An 18,588-nucleotide genomic window follows, 5' to 3' on the forward strand; every position below is an offset into this window, starting at 1 on the left:
TAAAGCCATGTCACCCGGAAGAAATCATTTTATTTCAAGTTTCTTGTGAAAGAGTTTGTGTAGGAATAGAATCGAGAGAGAGAGAAAGAAGTAAAAGGTGCGAGCGAGTCGAGAAAATGCGAAAGAGAGAGAGAAACAACGTGACAAAGTAGGCAGAAACACGGCAAAAGGAACGCCAAAGAGAACTTTAAGAGGCTAATGTGAAAAGGCGAATATCTATCGAAAAGCAACGTTAAAAAGAAATACAAAGAGCTCCAGACAACAGACTGACAATAGGTGAACAACAAAGAGAAAGCAAACCGCAGAGGAGCAGAGAAAGGAGGAGTTAAGTTGAGTTTTATTTGAGTTTTCCCCCACAATAAGGCCCAGAAAAATTCCAGATGTTTCATACTAGTTCCACGTTATAATTCATTGCTGTTTTGATGAAGGCAAAAAAATGAAATGACGTTTCGGTAAAATTATTTGGCATTCGTGGTTTACAAGCCTTTAGAGCCAGTTCATCGCTCACGAACATTTCAGGTGTTTATATTCACCCAACCTGCGTTGCTGGCGGTCTGCGATTTTGGGAACAGAGGGAAAAAATTTTCTCTCCGCCCGCAAAATCGCAGAGCGCCAGCAACGCAGGCTAGTATTCACCAAATCATTTCTTGTCCTATCGTTTGGAATGTTTGATGAAGTCGTGGTGTTAAGAGAAAAGAAGTTATCTCACTAATTATTTTTTGGTTAGAATATTTCCAAATAACAGCGAACGGTGTAAGCAATTCATGAACCATTTATGTAACCTGATTGGATATTTTATTTTTAAGTTAATCTAGTTACACCAATCCAGCTAATCTAATTCCATTGATGATTAAGAACGATAAATCCATATACAGGGCGTGAAATTAATTTTTTTTTTCTGATAGCCACTTGGCTCCTTAATTCTTCAAAGTGGTAGCCAAGAGGAAAAAAGTTGGTCGCCATTTTCAAAGACAAACAAAACCTTTTTTAAGCTGTCAGCGTTCCAGATGCACCCTCCAAAATTAAATTTGGGAAAAGATCTTTAACCTGCCACAAAGTGGACACTTGGATGGACGATATACAACGTTAAAGCTCACCTATCGAAGATGGCGTCTAGTTATCGATCAAGATTAAAGTGTTGCTTTTTGGAAACAAACTTAACGAGGAAGTTTGCTGCGGATTTATCTTTGCAAATATCCTGATATATGTACCCCTAAAGCACATTTAGAGTTGTGATAAGGAAGTTACTTCCTTGATAAGGAAGCAAATTCTTTAAACCCTCTCATAACTCTTGTTGTAAACAATACAGGTAAATTTTACTTCAATCTCAAGCTGTTGACAAATTTGAAAACTTTGAGTGGATTGTTATCAACCCTGCAAAGAATGCTCAAAATAATCTGTTTGGAATTAATGAAAAGCAAAATGACAATCAGACCTGTTTGGCATGCTTCACTGATTCATTTTAGTTGTGTATACTTACATTATAGAGGTGTCTTCAAAAAATGTTCAGTATAGCTGTTGTTCTCTGTTGATTGTTGTTGCCCAGAAAGCTACAAAAAGCACTGAACTTAAAATTTTGTGTACACAAGGCACTCTCCAAGGTGATAAATTGAATTTTGTTTACTATGCACTTGCACTTATTGCAATGATTTATTCAAGCAGTACTCTACATGTATGAATCTAACAACATAATGTCTTTCTTAACTGTTCACATTTTATTTGCTCTTTACATTTCTTAGCAACAATAGTTAAGATTTTTAGGAAGGCAAAGAAACAAAAGAATAGAAGACAGTGAAATTAGTGAAATTATAAACTTTATCATTTGAGAGAAAAAAGATCACAGAATACTTAAGGAAACTTTAATTGTGCTAGCTACTTTCCTCCATTGCCTTTTATGCTTTTGATCAAACAACATTTAATTAGTTGTAGGATCTTCCCACAATGTGTCAAATTACCAGCGTGGACTTGACTTTTCTTGGATTTCAGCTTGTAAAAGACAGATACAAAAACTAGATAGCTGCAAGAAAAAGGAAAAAACATCAAAAAATCACCCTGAAGTGGCTATTGGTGTGTGATTTATAGAATGAATATGTGAGATGTGAGATTGGTGTGTGATATATAGAATGAAAGTAGCTGTAAAAACACATTGAAGTTTTTCCTATTCAACTGCAAGTTAGTTAGATTTTGGGTTCTACAATTATTCTGGGTAAGATTAAATTTATTAATATCTTGTGTTTTGTTTTGAAGCTTTCAATTAAGCAAGGTGTTCTTACAAAGGCTGATACCCAAACTAAATATTGATATAAGGAGTAAGTCACCAGATATGTGAGTTTTAAAAGGTGGAAAAGCAAGGATCCTCCTTTAATTAGGACTTGAATTAATGGGAATCTTCCTTCTTTAATTCATGTTTTACTTTGACCTGCCTCCTTCCATCTACTGTTTAGCCTCTAGGCACATAGATGAAGGGTACCTTTTGCATATTTTGATGCATGAAGTTTAAATTGGCATCCATGTAATGCACAAGGCAAGATTATAGGTGCCCTGGCTTTTTAAGTTAAAAGTTATTTAAGAGAGCTGTGCAGACCATTCCCACTTATTATCCTCCACTGGATATTTGTACAAATAGCATAGTCATCACCAGTCTCATTCTTTCTCATTGTTCACTGATAACCTCTGTACTTTTTTAAATGAAGAAAGGAATACTGGTACTTGCCTTCTTACCACCTAAAGAGTCCTTGACTCCATGCCCTTAAAGTAATTGATGACTGGTTAGGGGGGAAGGCTACTTCCCCAACATGCTGTTAAATGAAATTTGCATTAAGTTTTCACAAAGCAGTCCATTGGGAAATTAGCAGTAGATAGTTCTGTTGTACATGAGCAAATTGCTACTATTAAAGCACTCTCTAAAGATTAAAATTTAATGGCAGACCCAGAGCTGTGGTTAACTACCAATTCTCACTCATTTTTTTTGTTAATTGTACCTGACTGACCCAAATTGAATAAATGGCAACTTGATATTTATTTGTTCTCCTCTTGAGGTGTGTATCAAATTTTTGAGGTCATGGCAGGCTTAAAATATAGGAAATCTGCATTTGTCTTGTGTTTTCACCATTAAAGCTGCAATTGTGACTACTTTGAATGTCTTTACTATGTACATAATGGTACACATAGGTGTTGCAAAAAATTTTCCCTTGCTTTTTCATTAGACAGCACACATTTCTGTTTCTAAGAATCTTGTTTATCTGTTCTAGGATAAATCCTAATTTTTCAACCAAATTTTATATTCTTTTAAATATTCCAAGATCTCCTAATATCAGTTATGTCTTTTTAAGACTTTTACATAGTTATATGTACATGAAATCTAGCAGATGTATGACACATGAATTTCTCTCCTGACCTATTCCCCACATTTTATAATGAGTAGGGATTTGTATTGGCTCAAAAAAAGTATAGTCAAATTAAAGTTTTGTGCACAGCCTATGCATCAAATTTATGTCATAAAATATTGTATCCATCCTGAAACTAGCTTATAAGAATATTATAAGAATAAGTATGAATTACCAAGCCCAAGTATGACAACTCTACCTTCAAGGAAATTCATTTATTTGCTATTGTGAGAGGCTACCATCAATAACTTTACAACCTCTTTAATGTGGCTAATAACAACATCAACTCAAATTTAAAACTAAAGAGAAAATTTGATTGATTTTTGGCATCAATCTCTGTAATGTAAAATTTAATGCTAGTATTTTTTCAAGGTTCCTTCAAATATATTCATAATTAAAACCTATTCGTCTCTCTTCATTATTAAGTTTGAAATATGATATTCTACTTCTATCTTATCTTCATTTAAATCAAACTTTCGCAGCGCAAGAAACAGATGGTGGACAAATTTCGTATTTCAGTCGCTAGAGTTGCCAGGATCATAGACAGTTTGTTTAAAGACACTGACATATGCAGTTACAGCAGAGGTTACCGAATTAAATAACAGAAAAGTCTGAAAAAGAAGTCGCGTATTTCCAGCCAGAGGAGTCGAAAAAGGAGAAGTTAAAAATAACATGTTCAAACACGAGTTAAAAGTGACTTTTCTTTTCAATTTTCTACGCTTATCAGAGAAGGTTTACACGTTAGGAAAAATTGGTGGAGGGGGCAGTCATACCTGAAGACATCGAGAGAAGATGCAAGAAAAGCCTATACGTTTCTGGCGTATTGTTTCACCGACTTACTCGTCTCACGAGGTACACCCTTCAAGGTCCTATAATTGAACTGTGATACCGTAACTCGAGGTCGTTTACCGTCGTTTCTTCCAATTTTGGCTCATTTTCCAAACTGAAATTATCAGTCACGCTTTGAAGAATATCATAACCGAAACTGATACTCACAGTGTCATACATCGGTATGACATCTTACAGTAAATCTGAAGAAGAAAACATTTACTATCCTCTAAAATCTGTAGATAAACGAAGGCCATTAGCTGCTGAAAATACCGCTGACTAACTGGCGTGTTGATCGCCTTGAAAGTTACGAACATCATCTTAGCCAACCTGACCGCTTGGGAGATTTTTATACTAGTCCTTCTGTGCATTCTGGTTATTCTATCCATTTGCTAAAGTAAACTTTCCAATCAGTTATCACAAGCTATTTTTGTTTGGATTCAATTATTGAGTCAATCTCTTTCCCCTGATCTTCCAGCTTGCGAAGTAGTTTTTAGAACTATGCGGGAGTCACGCCAAGCCATAGGACGATATGGAACGACAAGAAAATAATGGCATGGGTGAGGAGAGATGGAGAGAAAGCTGAGTTCCAAGCCACAGCAAGGCTGAGCTCCAAGCCCCATTGAGGTCATATCTTTAGCGGAGTTACATATCAACCAACAATAGAAGTCCCGATTACAAAGTATCGAATAATAACCATTGCTCCCACCAGGATTCGACCGAGAGTTTAGCTGACAAAGCTGTATTTTCCCATGTGGAAAGACAGCTCCACACAGGCCGTATCAGCGGTACCTTCGAAGACTTTTTCCGCCGATTGAATTCACCGCTGAAAGGGATGGCGCAATACTTCTTAGTCCCAATGAATCTATTTCTATCAGAAAAAACTTTCAATCAGAAAAATTCTACATCCATCACCTATATTGACTTTGGGTTTAGCAAGAATTCAACGGAGTCTGCGCGGGTATTGTGATACCCACACTATTGTGATTGCTACTTGGGATAGACTCTGCAAGAGATAGCCTGTCCATGGAATGTTTTACGATGTGGTGCGGTCGTTCTCTTAAATAGGAGGGGATGGCAGAGTTATAGCGTCGAAAACTTGCTTGAAGTTTTGTATTCAATTCCACATACCTGAGACACAAAAAGGCCATCAGAATGTTCCTTTTTACTCCATGGTAATGGTATTTGTATCACGCCTTTACAGACTGTCTCGCCTTCCACTTAGTCACTCTCTCATATTGAAATTAACTTTCTTTTCCCTTTCTTTCATTAGACTATTTAACTGTCCGTTAAAATTTATTAAAACAATAAAACATCTTTCTATTCATTCATTTATTCATTCATTACTAAATTTTCTCATGTGCACTTGAGCGGGACAGTTGAGTTTTCTTGATTCTTGTAAAAGCTTACCAGCTCCATTTCTTCGATAGGCGTGGTCACCGGCCTATGTTTTTGGAAAAAAGAAGTCTTTTTGTTAATGAAAACTTTTGAAGCAGCGATATAACACCACGTTTCCACTGAAACTTTCTTCCATGTTGGACATTGAAATATCCTATCCTATCGAGTCCTCTTTTCAGATCATTTACTCTCTTATCTTTATGCAAGGAGGAGGAAACTCAAGGCTACTTGATCTTGACCTTTAGTTATTAATCAACGCAAAATAAAAAATCTGCAAAATCATTTAAATACAAATACTTTCAACGTACCGCTTGGTTTTTCCTTTTCTCGCTTAGATGTCTATCTACACCATGTTGACAATCGTATACCTTGTGATTTACCACGACAAATGGGACGTGATCAAATGGCAGACGACTATCCTCCCATAATACCTTGTGTTTTTTAGCTGCCAAGTCTATGTTACAAAACAAATTTTTACAAATTTGAGAAGCATAGTCAACTTGTCACCCTTCCTTTAGACGATAATGTGTCAAAAAGGATCATGACATCGATAATGATACCTAGTTACCTGTCACTTACGAGCATGCATAGGGCCCGTCAAATAAGTGAGATATCGTTCTTACAGTCAACTCTCATCTACCGCTCACCATCCCCCCTAAGTGCCTTTAGATCAAATCCCCCTACTTTATTCAAATGTCTACCAAGAAACATCAAGCCCAGGATATTACATGACGGAAAAAATACAATCGCATATGACAAGAAGATTGGCCTCTCACCTGTGTTTCCAAAATATTTGTCAGTTGACTTGCTACAACAGAATTTGGTGACGGTGGCAGTTTCATATTCTCGAAGAATGAACTCTGCTGACCTGACATCCTTCACCAGAACTGACCTTTCAGACAACTTTCTCTCAAACAATGAACTCACTTCTTGACAAGTTAATTTACATTCCATCATAGAATTGGAAATTTTGTTCAGAAAGCGAAATTATCGATTGGAATACGGCCGAACGCTGAATACGAATTGAGTGAGCAAACAGATACTTTGATATCTCGCACGATAACAAATTTCCCGCCTTTGCGAGTTTGGACCATTCAATTGTTTGGGAGTTAATCGACCGTATCAGTTATCTTTCCTCTCCATTTCCGGTGTTTTAAAATCCTCCTTTTGACAGATTTCGTGAAGGTGTTACTATGTTGTAGTTGTAATCGGCCATCCGTGAAAGGAGGCATCGCAAAAATTTTGTGGAGTCTGTAATAAAGGTAAGCAACGAAAAAAAAAAAGCAATATCTTACGGCTAATACGAAGTCATGAGCGAAAACGAAGCACGTGTTCGTTTCTACTCTGTTTTGCGGGTCTAATATGCTAAATAGGGCCTTCATCACGAAGACAACATCGGGCGAGCTCGGATTTCGTAATCGGAAATCTACCCGAGATGACCTCCTTCTGACGGATGTCGGAGTGTGCTTTCACTATCTTTGACTTATGTGACTGTGGCACGTGTATGGTTTAAAATAACCTGAGAGCTTTCAATTTAAAATTAATTATACAAACCATAAAGAGTTTGGTTTCGCTAAATTAAAGCGCTTTTCCCGTATGAGTTGAAATCAGCAGGTACTTGCAGATGAACCGGTGACTTATTGAACAGAGAAATCACAGGAATCTTTGAACCAGTCGCTTTTATTTGCTTTTACTCCATGTTGCGTGTGACAGAGAACAGAAACAAAGAGCGTGTATTTGGATGAAATCCGACCCCGGATAATCTCGCCGCCAGCAATGACAATTCCTGTCTTTGCTGTTTAGGAGGAACAAAATAATGAGGTTTCAGCGCTTCTTGTTTCTTAGTTTTCTTGGTTTAAGCTTTATGTGCTTTATCGCCACATTACTGCTTCCAAAAATCAAGGAAAGGAATCTGATCCACTTTCCGTCCAAGACGTTTTCAAGGTACGCAGAATTTCTTCGCGCAAAACTCAATCCGTCCACGTCCACTGAGTGAGTAACTCCCTCCTTATTTCATATATTAACGCCATTTAGGTTTTAAACACCGATTTGGTGAAAGGAATACGAAGAGAATGATACCAAAATAAGAATAGGAAAGTAAAAACAAGTCATTGTAGTAAAAGATTGTAAATAATGCGTCGTATTTCTGACGACATGTGCGCAGCGAATTCCTATAGACATGGTATGCTTCGTATCAGCAAATGCCTTCCTTTAATTGATTTTCGTTAATTTAGTTTGCTTCGTTCAATGTTGCGAATTTCCCTAGTCCTATCAGTCATATTACTTGTCACGGTTCTGCAGTAGAGCTTCAGGTCGTTCAGCTGCTTAAAACCGAAAGACATTTTGAGGGTCACATATGATCAGTTCGATTTCATATGATTGTAAACCTGCTTCAATCTAATGGCTGCTCGCTTCAAAGTGAATGCATCGGGAAACAAAAAGGCGGTGCAAAGAGATCAGGTACAAATGAATCGAAAGTTTCCCTGTCTCATCGCTTATTCTGTGCGTAACAGACAGTCTGTCGATTGTGACCAGACTGAGCAGAGTGTGGCTGCCATGTTTTAATCTAAGAAACTTTGATTGACAATTCGCCTACAAAGTTCCGAATTTATTGTCCAGCTGTCACGTCATATATTGCCTTCCTTTAAACATTCCAATTAACCGCTGGATACCTTGGAACGATGGTGATACTGATCATAACTTTGGGATATCGGTGATGATTTGATTGTGTCTCAACGTTCTGTTACTTTCACTGGTTGGTCACGTTGTGAAAATCACGAGTTCTTTCTGCCATCTTTGATCGTTCGGGAACTTGTTCCCATTCCCCTTCCCTGGGTAAATTTCTCCACGCACGGTACTTCATTTATCCGATTATTAAGGGAAGATCTGTCTTTAAGCCTGACAGTCTGTTGAGCAGGAGGGAATATATTCGCATCCTAAAGAAATAACGAGGGATATAAAACGAAAAAATAAATTTGTGCACTCATTTCGCACTTCTCGAGAGCGAGGAAAGAAAACTTAGAGAGTCAGTGGGATTTCTGGATGAGGTTTTCGAAATTTGGAGTTTGAAATTTTTTCGACTTTTTTGGTCAGCCTAACTGATACTTTATTATCATAAGCAAAGCATAAATAACGGCTGTGAATCCGGCTGTGAATCACCTCATCAGCCTACGGCAAGAGTTTGCTTTTACTTAGTATGGAAGGTTAACCCTTAACTCCATAACATCAGTATGCATATTCTCCATACTACTGACTCCCTGGACACTTCCTAGGGTTCTGACAAGGAGAATTTGTTCTACAATAAAGAGCTTCCTAAGTTGGTGATCATCTCCTTTAATATCATGACCTTAATGTTTGATTTAGGGGTGATGTTGTAAGGAGAAATTAGATGTTAGTCACCCTTAGGGGTTAAAGGGTTAATAGGTTGAATTCCTTCTCTCAGTGAGTATCTTGTAACAAACGAATTTGTCACAAGATAAAACCCTTAAACCCTTAGATTGACCAGCATCTAACTTCTCCTTACAGAATTAATTCTGAACATTCATTAAGATCATCACAACAAGGTAATGATCACCAACCTGAGAAGCTTAGATTGTTTAAACAAATTCTCCTTGTCAGTATCAAAGTGTAGAGAAGAGTCAGGAGAATATAGATACTGATGTTAGAGTGTAAAGTGTTAAGTAGAGACTAGAATTTATCATTCATGCCAAACTTTTGATTTTGCAGAAACCGTTACGTGCAAGCAGCAAGCGACGACTTAAGCCAATCGTCTTCTTCAACGGAACCTCAGGAGGATGACGCTGAATCAAAGAGTGTTAGGGCTGTTGATCGCGAAATAGAAGAATTACTGAACAGTACAAACGGACAATCTGAAGATTTGGCTGTAGAAGAGGAGGATGATATCCAAGAAACGTCTACAGAAGAAAGCCTCGTGAAATACGACGAACTAAGGTAGATATCTGTCAGTGAGACACCTCGCAAAGGAGTAGTAAGAGAGACAAGGAACCATACTAAAATGCACACAAAACCCCCATTGTTTACAGAAAAAGCACTAAAATGAGATAAATCGAGTTAGTCTCTTACTCCTTGAAGATTCTACCTAAGCTCTTTCTTCAATCTTTTGTTCATAGTATCCTTTTATTAAATTCTTATCTTTGGAAAAGCTCAGTGCTATTTATCGAGGTCAAAGACAGTGATTATGAGGTTTTGCTGTTTGTCTCATTATGAATTCACTTGCGATGTAGATCATGTCCTACTTTTAGTATGTCAGAGATTATTCAACGTTAATTGAGTTCCGGTTTATTTTTTGCGATAAGATGACAGATGATTTAACAATAGGATTATATATATATATATATATATATATATATAATGAGAGAGACCAGAGTGTGAGACCTAAACAGTGTGAGGAAGATCAAGTTGATTTTAAAAAATAAAACGTGTAGTTTCGGAACATAGCAGACTTGTTAGTCTCATTTCCGACAAGTATCAGTTTGTTGAGGTAGTGAAGTCCATCTTAAACTTCCGTTGTTCTCCCAACAGCTGCACGCCTCACAAAAGTATTGCCTTCCTCAAAACCCATAAAACCGGAAGCAGCACTCTCACAAATATCCTAAATCGTTATGCAGACCTCAGAGAACTAAGCATAGCACTTCCAAGGGAACATCTGTACCGCTTTGGTTGGCCAGGTTACTTCAATTGGAGGAATGTGGACATGTTTCGATTGAACGGACAACCAGCTCATATCCTATGTAACCACGCTCGATACAATAGACCTGCAATGGATATTGTAATGCGCAGCGACACAAAGTATATTACGATTTTGCGTGACCCGGTTAATCAGTTTGAGTCTACATTCAACTACATGGAACTGTATCATGATTTTAATTTGCCGAAGTTTCCAAATCCAATGGAAGTTTTTCTGAAAAATCCTTATGGACACCTTCAAAACTTAACAAAAAGGGTGAAATCCCTTCCTGAATCGATCAATTTGGTGAGAAATGGAATGTTCTTTGATTTAGGTTTCTCGTCATTGATGGGCAGCAGGAAAGACAGTGAACTTCGCAACGCTATCGCAAATATTGAGAAGGAATTTTCACTGGTTCTTATCATGGAATATTTCGACGAGAGTCTAGTTCTTCTTAAGCGTGAGTTCTGCTGGGATTTAGACGATGTTATTTACATCAAACAGAATCAACGAAAGTACGGTAATAATACGTCGCATAACTTTATTTCTGCGCAACTCAGGCGCAGGATAAGGAACTGGAACCGAGCCGATGTGTTACTTTACGAACACTTCAACAAGACTTTCTGGGAGAAAATCAAACGGCACGGGAGGGGATTTTACGAAGACCTTACAGAACTGAAGCGCAAAAATTTGGAGATGTATCGTGACTGTGTTTCCCCTGAGGAAGTGACAGAAACTGCGTTTCGACTGAGTGGAAAAATACGAGGTTTTAAGCTAAACAATGGCGTTTCACGTTTCAACAGATACCTATGTGAAAAGTTGCTTACAAACGAAATAGACTACATTAATTATTTCCGCCGGAAGCTGAACCCTCACTCAGAGTATCAGAAGCAACTAAGAGCTGCAGGAAAAGCACCTCATACATCGGCTGAAAACACCATAAGTCAACGAATTCGTGCGTTTCAAAGCAAACAGTTGCAAATTAAAGCGGGAAATCCTGTTCCAAAGGCGAGGCCGTAGCAACCGCATAGAACTTTGTCTAAAGGCATTAGTGGGCGATCTCAGGGAAAGGAAAGTTTTCGTTGTCTATCAAGATAGAGCGTTTCTGGTCGCACGTGAACCAAGTAAACTCATCATAATCACAAGGTGTTTGTATACAAGTGATGGATCCAAAATATGTCTAATTGGCACCTGTGGCCATGCAATTGAATCGCACATGTGCGTAAACACGCTCTTACCGTAATGGAAAAGAGACAAAAGCTGCGTTGCTGGTGGTTTGTGTAACGCTGGATCAAAACATATGCAGCGCAGCAGCGAAATCAAGCAGGTTTCTCCCATTTATTCGGTTCAAGGCTTTCTTTCCTTGGTCTCATTCCTACGCTAGGATTTAGACGAATACCCTTTCGTTTAGGCCGTTTGCGCACATAAAGGTTTTTATGTTAATGTAAATTCCAAACCATAACTTATAAATTTGCAAAGGATGAAACATTTGTCTGTCAATAACGAAGGGCCGAGCCCGAAAAGGTTAGAAAACCATAATCTCAATACTGCTCTTTTTGTTCATGTTTCATGTTAGCCGAACTTCACTGCAAATGAGGGGGCATGTTCGGCGCGCTTGAGTCGATTCGAACATGAAGAGCAATCATTCTCCTTTATAGACAAGTTTGACTTTTTTTTTAAATATTTCCTGGCAGGATTTTTACCTTTAAAGCAGGCTATCACAATATCGCACGAAGTTCCTCTTCAAGCTACGAACGCTGAACCGCTGTTGTCAACGTTCATTTTTAGGGACCATTTCTTATTTATCACCTGGGTGTGGAGAGATCGGAGGACTTTGGTCATGTTACAACAAAATTATCCGATCCCCCATAAGGCTCTGTACTACTCTTACGACCCCCACCCCCAATTGGCAGTTAATTGGCAGTCAATTTTCTATGGTATCTACGACTAACCCCTTATCTGGCCACGACTAACCCCTCATCTGTTCTTGCTGAAAACCCTGTAATTTCCCGCACTTACAGTGTATGTTTATCATACTGTAGACATGTTTTGTAAACAAAGAAGACTGTTATTGCTCTAACTTTGAAAATAAAATGACTGGAAGCATTTTGAACGCTGAATTTCATTTAGCTTTAACAGCTGTGCACCGTGGAATTACGTAGTCACCATCGCCAGGAAACACGCGTCGATATACGTAGTTGTACCGTGACATAATTTTTCTGGCTGAATATTATACTCTCATCGTTGAAAATATTTGGGGAAGAGTATTTTATTTCTTTGGGGAGTTTTGTCCGTCTAAAACCTTTAATATTCGGTTCCGTTTTGCAGATATTGTCAAGTTGCATTCGACGACATCATATTGTATGTAAATAAGTCAAACTGACTCTTGACAGATGCGAATTCAATTTTAGATTTCTGCCTGAATACAAGCGCTACGTACTTCAATTTGTGGGCGGCAGGCAAGTTTCAACACAAGGTAATTTGGTATTATCAACTAAGTTGATAACGTAAACTGGCCGGCACCGTTAAGAGTTTCAAAGCTGACGTTTCGAGCGTTAGCTGTTTGTCAGGGCTAACGCTCAAAACATGAGCTTTAAAACTCTTTACAGTGCCCAATTAACGTTATCAACTCAGTTGATAATAACAAATTACCTTGTTATACTCTCTTACCGACGCAGCACCACAGTTTCTTTAGAAACTTACCCCTTTATTCAAGTTCCAACACAAGTTTGCTTTTGTGCGAAATTTCGTTAAATTTGATCCCAAACTCGGCTCAGGTTTGAGGACACACTTTTTAAAATGTATCTTTAAGTGTACCTAAAAGTAACTGACCGTGTGTAAGCTTGTTTTGGGCCTTTGCAAACACCAAACTTACAGCAAACTAACAAGGGGGTTTTTCCGAAGGACACGCGACCTCCCGCATCACACCTTCTGTGTGAACCAATCAGATCCGTCGTAGGCAATTGATTGACAGTGCATTTGATATGGCCGAGTGGTTCAGTACCCACATCTCTGGTGATGGCGAAAAAATACTAGCATCTGCAGTAACTGTTTATCTTTCAGCCGCGTGGCAGATTCCTGGCCTGCAATCCTTATTTCTAGTTCGGGAAATTCCATGACCCTTTTCATTTACAATGTCTTCCATGGAAACTACAAGATTCTGACTGCGTCTTAACTCGGCCATCTATCTGCACAATTTCTGTGTTGCCCTAAATGTTTAGATAAAAAGTTTTAATTCCAAAAAAACTGTCAACTAATTTTAAATTCGAAGCCTTTTATCATAAAGGAAATGCGACTAAATTTAAACTTCTGTACACAGCTGAAAATTTAAACAAAAGACATCGGTCCTCCCACGCACCAACCTCGCCAAACACATGTTACAAAATTTTGACATACGCCTTTGGAGAAGTTAGCAAATGGCAATTATTGAATCTCTACCCACTTGCTATCGGCCGTTGTTATAGTAAAGTTGACATTTGTATGACCTGTGAACAAAACTTTGTTTGGAATTTTTCAACAACATTGCATTAAGTAGGTCATAAGGCAGACAGAGTCCTTTTTGTTGGTGTGTGTGTGTGTTTGTGGGGCCGAAGGTGGGCTAGGTGGGCATAATTAGGCAGTAAATGTTGCTCTAGTAGCAAAATATTAGTAACCCTCATGTTTCACGATCATTTGCACAATTGTGAAATATTCCTTGCCCGTTTCTTGATATCTTTTGTTTTAAACAAAGCGGCCATTGCATTTGGTTTTTAACAAAGCGGCCACAATCGTTCTTAATAGGATTTCAAGCCTCCATATAATCTGATTTTCACATAATATTTGCGTAGTCACCAAACCGATGATAGATAAAACCACCAGAGAAGTAAACAAATGACTAGTCACGAAAGCAACGCTTCGCTTTTCCCTATAAAAATTCGCTGGTTCCTCGTGTAAGTCAGTAACAATACAAGGCACATATGTGAAAATCAGTGTATGTACACTCCTGAACGTTGAAAATGTATCAAGTCGAAGGAACAGTTTTGGTCTCGGTTCGCATTTTTGTCAGCAAAATAAACTCATATCGGTTAAAAAGATAAAACGTATGGACCAAGTGCAAATCTGTCAATTGTTTCTCGAATATTGCGCGTGTTAAATATTCGATAGTGGCATCTCATTTACATCTACATCTACCGTGATCTACATCTACTTTTATTAAGTTGGTAAATTCTGTCCAGACATCACACCAACCAACTCGCGCGCAAAGTGAGAATACTATATGAAGGCTTGAAATTATATTAAGCACGATTGTGATCGAGAAACGGGCGAGGAATATTCCACATAAGTGCAAATGATCGTGAAAGATAATCGCGGAAAATAGGCCATTTTACAATTGTGTACTTAGTTGCCAAGCCTTTGATTTGGAGTGAGGCTGAAAGTGACCTTGTTGTGATAGAGACCAGTATCTAGTTTGCAGGATAACAAAGTAATTTGCATTTGAAAAGCAGCAAGGTTTGTATCATAACAAGGTCACCCTTAGCCTCATTCCTGTTCAAAGGCTTGGCAACCAAGCACACAACTGTAAAATGGACTATTGACCGCGTGACGCTCGGTAAGTTGTAAGATGACATGTTATCACGTATCAGACGAAAAGACAGTATAAATTCTCAGTCTGCATTCTTTACCCGGTCTGCGATCTGTATTTTGTACCTGGTGTACATTTTGTACTCTGTCTGCAGTCTGCAGTCTTCATTTTGTACTGACCGCATTGGTATTGTTGTTTTTGTTCGAGCGAACATTGGCCGCTATGATTGATGTGTAGACTGTACGCTGAGGAGCTCCCGAAGACAAGCACAATGATAGAGCTATGATTACTTTATACCAACTGAAGACGAACCCAAATACGCGGCTTAACAATACGGCTGCCTCTGATACCCTTCTGCCTGGTCACAGCGTGTGTTGAAATGAACCCACTACGGGTCCCCTAGGTGTGAACATTTCGGCTTCTCAATTCAAGTTGCATTTTTATAAGCTCGGAAATGTGATTTGAGGTTATTATTTTTATCAAACCATACAAACATTTTATTTCTTTCCACGTGCAGTGAGTTCCTGAGCTTCATCGAAATTAATTTTGACTTTTTATTAAATGGGAAGGGGTAGGATGCGAGACTTCTTCCGTTCACGGTCCACAATGCAACTTCCGGCTACGGAGTACAATTTCCGTCCACGGTCGACAACTTCCGTCAACATCTGCTTCACCAAAATACCTCATTCGTTGCTTTCAGCATGAATGAGCTAAAAACTCGGTGTTTTTCGAGCCTCTTATTTTGTCTTAGGAAAAGTGTCCCCTGGACTGGTAACGAATTAGCGGGTGATGACGTAGAAAAATGTGAAAACTCTCAGTTGACACTTACAAACCTCTCACATCTCTTGTAATTTTGTATCAGTCTGCGTTGAAATACCTTGAAATGATGTCTGATAGCGATGTCCACCTACCGTCAGTAAGCTCTAGCGAGAGTCGTGATACATCGTACTCAAGAAGTAGGGAAGAAATCTACAAGAAGTTGCAAGTACGGTTTAGCTCTACGAAGGAGATTTCCACAAAGAGTGACAAAAGCGGTTTCTCGCCCGCGGTGTTCAGGTCAAGATTAAAACAAAAAGACTCCCGTTACTAAATGTTTAGTTTGTTACGTTTGTGTTTTGTTCTCTATGGCGAAATTTATGTCAAGAATGGGTAGCTGTGTTCGTTTCTGTTGCCATAACAATTTATTCCTTCGCACCAAGTGCGGCGAAGGTTCCCCTTGGTCAATGCTCTAGAGTTTCGTTGCTATACAGTTATTCCCTTAGCAAACCAAAAGCTAAATTTTGACGATAGAATCAGCTGTTTCACTAGGCACGATGATTTTTCGCCGAGAAGTCATCGGGCAGTTTCACTGCAAGTTGCTCCTTTCCTCAGAGATTGTAAAGGCAGAGGCTATAGTCGTCGAGCCGGTTTAAGTTTATCATTGTCATACGGCCTATTTCGCTCAATGGCAAATAACTGACATCAGTATTGTAAGCGAATATTTCGTACGCATCGACTTTCACACAGCACTACCATGCTACCATCTAATTCAATTAAATATTTGCTTCTTTATTTATCTCGTTGCAGTGCTGTTATCACAATGCCATTGTTACTGTTGCTACTTTTAGTTTCTTGAGGGCAGCGGAGAATTGATGGCACGTGGGATGGATTTTCGGAAACCTAGGTTAGCAGAATACACGGCCCCTTGGAGCTTGTATTTATGCCGGTATCCACCAGATGTTTCGCACTGTTCACAAAAAAATGCAAATAAAAATACAATGGAAACTACCATTGGTAGGATTTTCATGCGATAGGAAAAGTGCAAATGTAGTCATGTGGAAAGACAAGGAGTATAAGTACATCTCAAGCGCGTAAAGTAAACAACAGTAAGGAACTCACCATTCTCCGCTTGCGTAATGTCAGCCGAAAAGAATGTTGAACAATCGCGTACGGTGTGGGAACAGGCCCCTTAATCAGCATTCTTTTTAGCTCAATTCATTAGTTCTCTCCCCTGATTTGACTAGTGGTATGTGTTCGTAACAGCCGTCTTCGAAGCCGGTACGGAGCATGAGGCCGACGACATTAAAGAATAGAATCTCCTCGATGTAGACAATCGAAACGAGTCCATTTTGGCCATACAGCTACATCTTTTGGAAAAGAGTGTATAGAAACACCCAGTGTATGTGTACTATTCTTGAAGCTAACATCATTTGGCGCTTCGGCAACGTAATACGTTCGTCCTTTCTTGTAGATTTCTCCTTTCTCCATCATAGTTGCCGACTTGTGTTCACAGTTTTCAATGTCACAGTTACGTAACATGATCGTTTTGGCCGCAAATCGTAGTTTCAATGCACAAAAAAAATGGTCGAGGAGAACTCGCCGGCTAGGCGCTAAGGTTCGTTATTTCTAATTTTGAATACAACTATCAACAATAATATGCAAAAAAAATTTCGTGACATAATGGGGATGCATATTCAAAGTGTACATAGCAAAAAATGTGCGAAAGGTTTTTCTTTCCTTTCTGAATAACCAAAAAAGAGGCTTAAGCTGGGAAACGTTTCAAAGGACAAAATTCTTGCAAACTTGTGATTTCATCTTTTCGGAAAATAGCGCACGGAATAGCGTTGAACTAGGATGTCCCAGGGCGACATCAACACAACTGAGAAATGTCGTAAAGTTTTCTCAGACCCTTCGAACACTATCCTTCAACTAGTTCCATTTAATGTTCAAGGTCATGATCAAAGCCGTATATTTGAATTTTTGAAATAATGTACCAGTGATGAAAAGGCTATCGTACCTCGAACCTGCAAAATTTAAAAGATTCTTCTGAAATCCCATACGAATTTCCGGTAAAACTATCGATCCTCTGCAAATTTGAAATGATAAAATGTATGGTACAGTAGACACCCCTGTATACAGCGAGGTGCCAAATAACGAAAAATGATCTTCTTTTTACCATTTTCCTGTTGTTAGCTGAAGAATATCGTTCGTTAATACAAGATGTTCGACAGATAGAGAGTCGCCATCTTGATCCTTGGCTGCACTGATGGTCTTGATGAACAGCAGGATCACACCAAACAGCAAACCTCTGTTGAGACGAAATCCTTCTCAGTCAATTTATCAAACTGGTTGCGTTTTTCAATCCTTAATTTATTTTTATTTAAAGCAATAAAGCTGTAACCTTTCCCCAAGCGCCAAACACTTGTCTTAGGACGCAGGAGTTCCGGTATCTTGTAAAAAATCGATACCAAAGGGGAAAGACCTACAAAAATCGAGTAACTGATTTGTTAATCGTCTGTTTCCATCTCTTTAATTATATTTTGAAATGTCTACTCAAAGGGCTCATAAAAAAATTCATTGTAAACGCCGTAAATTATGAATTAATTATCTTTTAAAATATTACTCAGTAACAGCCTGCGCAGAATTAATAACCATTCTGGTTTATTGTGTTACCTCTCACATTATCATGATCTGAGTTCTGTTCAAACGGTTAACTGATTCAGGAAATTTTGCCGACTAATCTTACAATGCAAGTTCATCAAAGACAAAATTCGTTTAAATGCGACATCATGAAGGAATCACTCTTAATTTCGCAATCATTGCCCTTGGAATTCCCAAACTTAATTGGCGGAATTCAACTGTTTTTTTGTTTATAAATTTCGAGCCCGATTTAGGACTTTTTATTTACACCTAGAGTAACTTAATTCCCTCATTTTGTGAGATAACTTTCGGGTGCACTATTTTAATTC

General features: G+C 38.5%; 2 protein-coding genes and 1 long non-coding RNA gene across 7 annotated transcripts; 1 reads left to right on the forward strand and 2 right to left on the reverse strand.

The window, feature by feature from the left end:
* Positions 1–1,691: 1,691 nt before the first annotated feature.
* LOC149041336 (uncharacterized) lies at positions 1,692–6,868 on the reverse strand. Of its 4 annotated transcripts, none has more exons than XR_016179380.1 (4): positions 6,389–6,868; positions 5,921–6,066; positions 4,227–5,658; positions 1,692–2,017 (listed from the first exon to the last, which is right to left on the reverse strand). XR_016179380.1 is itself a non-coding variant. In XM_089181037.1 (3 exons), exons 1-3 carry the CDS (start codon positions 6,567–6,569, stop codon positions 5,551–5,553), a joined length of 435 nt encoding a protein of 144 aa, XP_089037163.1. In that variant the 5' UTR covers positions 6,570–6,868; the 3' UTR covers positions 1,692–5,550. The 4 variants fall into 4 exon arrangements, 1 of the variants encoding a protein (XP_089037163.1); XR_016179379.1 differs by having other exon boundaries at positions 4,160–5,658; XR_016179378.1 differs by having other exon boundaries at positions 1,692–2,798; positions 4,160–5,658.
* A 223-nt stretch (positions 6,869–7,091) lies between these two features.
* On the forward strand, positions 7,092–12,431 carry LOC113672173 (galactose-3-O-sulfotransferase 2). Of its 2 annotated transcripts, none has more exons than XM_027188451.2 (3): positions 7,092–7,604; positions 9,339–9,563; positions 10,155–12,431. In XM_027188451.2, exons 1-3 carry the CDS (start codon positions 7,429–7,431, stop codon positions 11,317–11,319), a joined length of 1,566 nt encoding a protein of 521 aa, XP_027044252.2. In that variant the 5' UTR covers positions 7,092–7,428; the 3' UTR covers positions 11,320–12,431. The 2 variants fall into 2 exon arrangements, with proteins under 2 accessions (XP_027044252.2, XP_089037162.1); XM_089181036.1 differs by having other exon boundaries at positions 7,275–7,556.
* Positions 12,432–12,928: 497 nt separating this feature from the next.
* Positions 12,929–18,578, reverse strand: LOC149041337 (uncharacterized). The gene is made up of 3 exons (XR_016179381.1): positions 18,021–18,578; positions 16,739–17,927; positions 12,929–16,586 (listed from the first exon to the last, which is right to left on the reverse strand). It is a non-coding gene; the product is annotated as an uncharacterized LOC149041337 (long non-coding RNA).
* Between the last annotated feature and the right edge of the window lie 10 nt (positions 18,579–18,588).

The sequence above is a fragment of the Pocillopora damicornis genome, chromosome 8, assembly GCF_964200805.1.
Source record: "Pocillopora damicornis chromosome 8, jaPocDami1.2, whole genome shotgun sequence".
In the NCBI taxonomy this organism is placed as follows: domain Eukaryota; kingdom Metazoa; phylum Cnidaria; class Anthozoa; order Scleractinia; family Pocilloporidae; genus Pocillopora; species Pocillopora damicornis.

Coding starts and splice junctions, on each gene's coding strand:
- LOC149041336 (XM_089181037.1), bottom strand. CDS start 6,569: ATGATGGAATGTAAATTAACTTGTCAAGAAGTGAGTTCATTGTTTGAG. Junction 6,067..6,388: donor CAAATATTTTGGAAACACAG/GTGAGAGGCCAA, acceptor TTTGTAACATAG/ACTTGGCAGCTAAAAAACAC. Junction 5,659..5,920: donor AGAAAAGGAAAAACCAAGCG/GTACGTTGAAAG, acceptor CCAAAAACATAG/GCCGGTGACCACGCCTATCG.
- LOC113672173 (XM_027188451.2), top strand. CDS start 7,429: ATGAGGTTTCAGCGCTTCTTGTTTCTTAGTTTTCTTGGTTTAAGCTTT. Junction 7,605..9,338: donor AATCCGTCCACGTCCACTGA/GTGAGTAACTCC, acceptor TTGATTTTGCAG/AAACCGTTACGTGCAAGCAG. Junction 9,564..10,154: donor GTGAAATACGACGAACTAAG/GTAGATATCTGT, acceptor TTCTCCCAACAG/CTGCACGCCTCACAAAAGTA.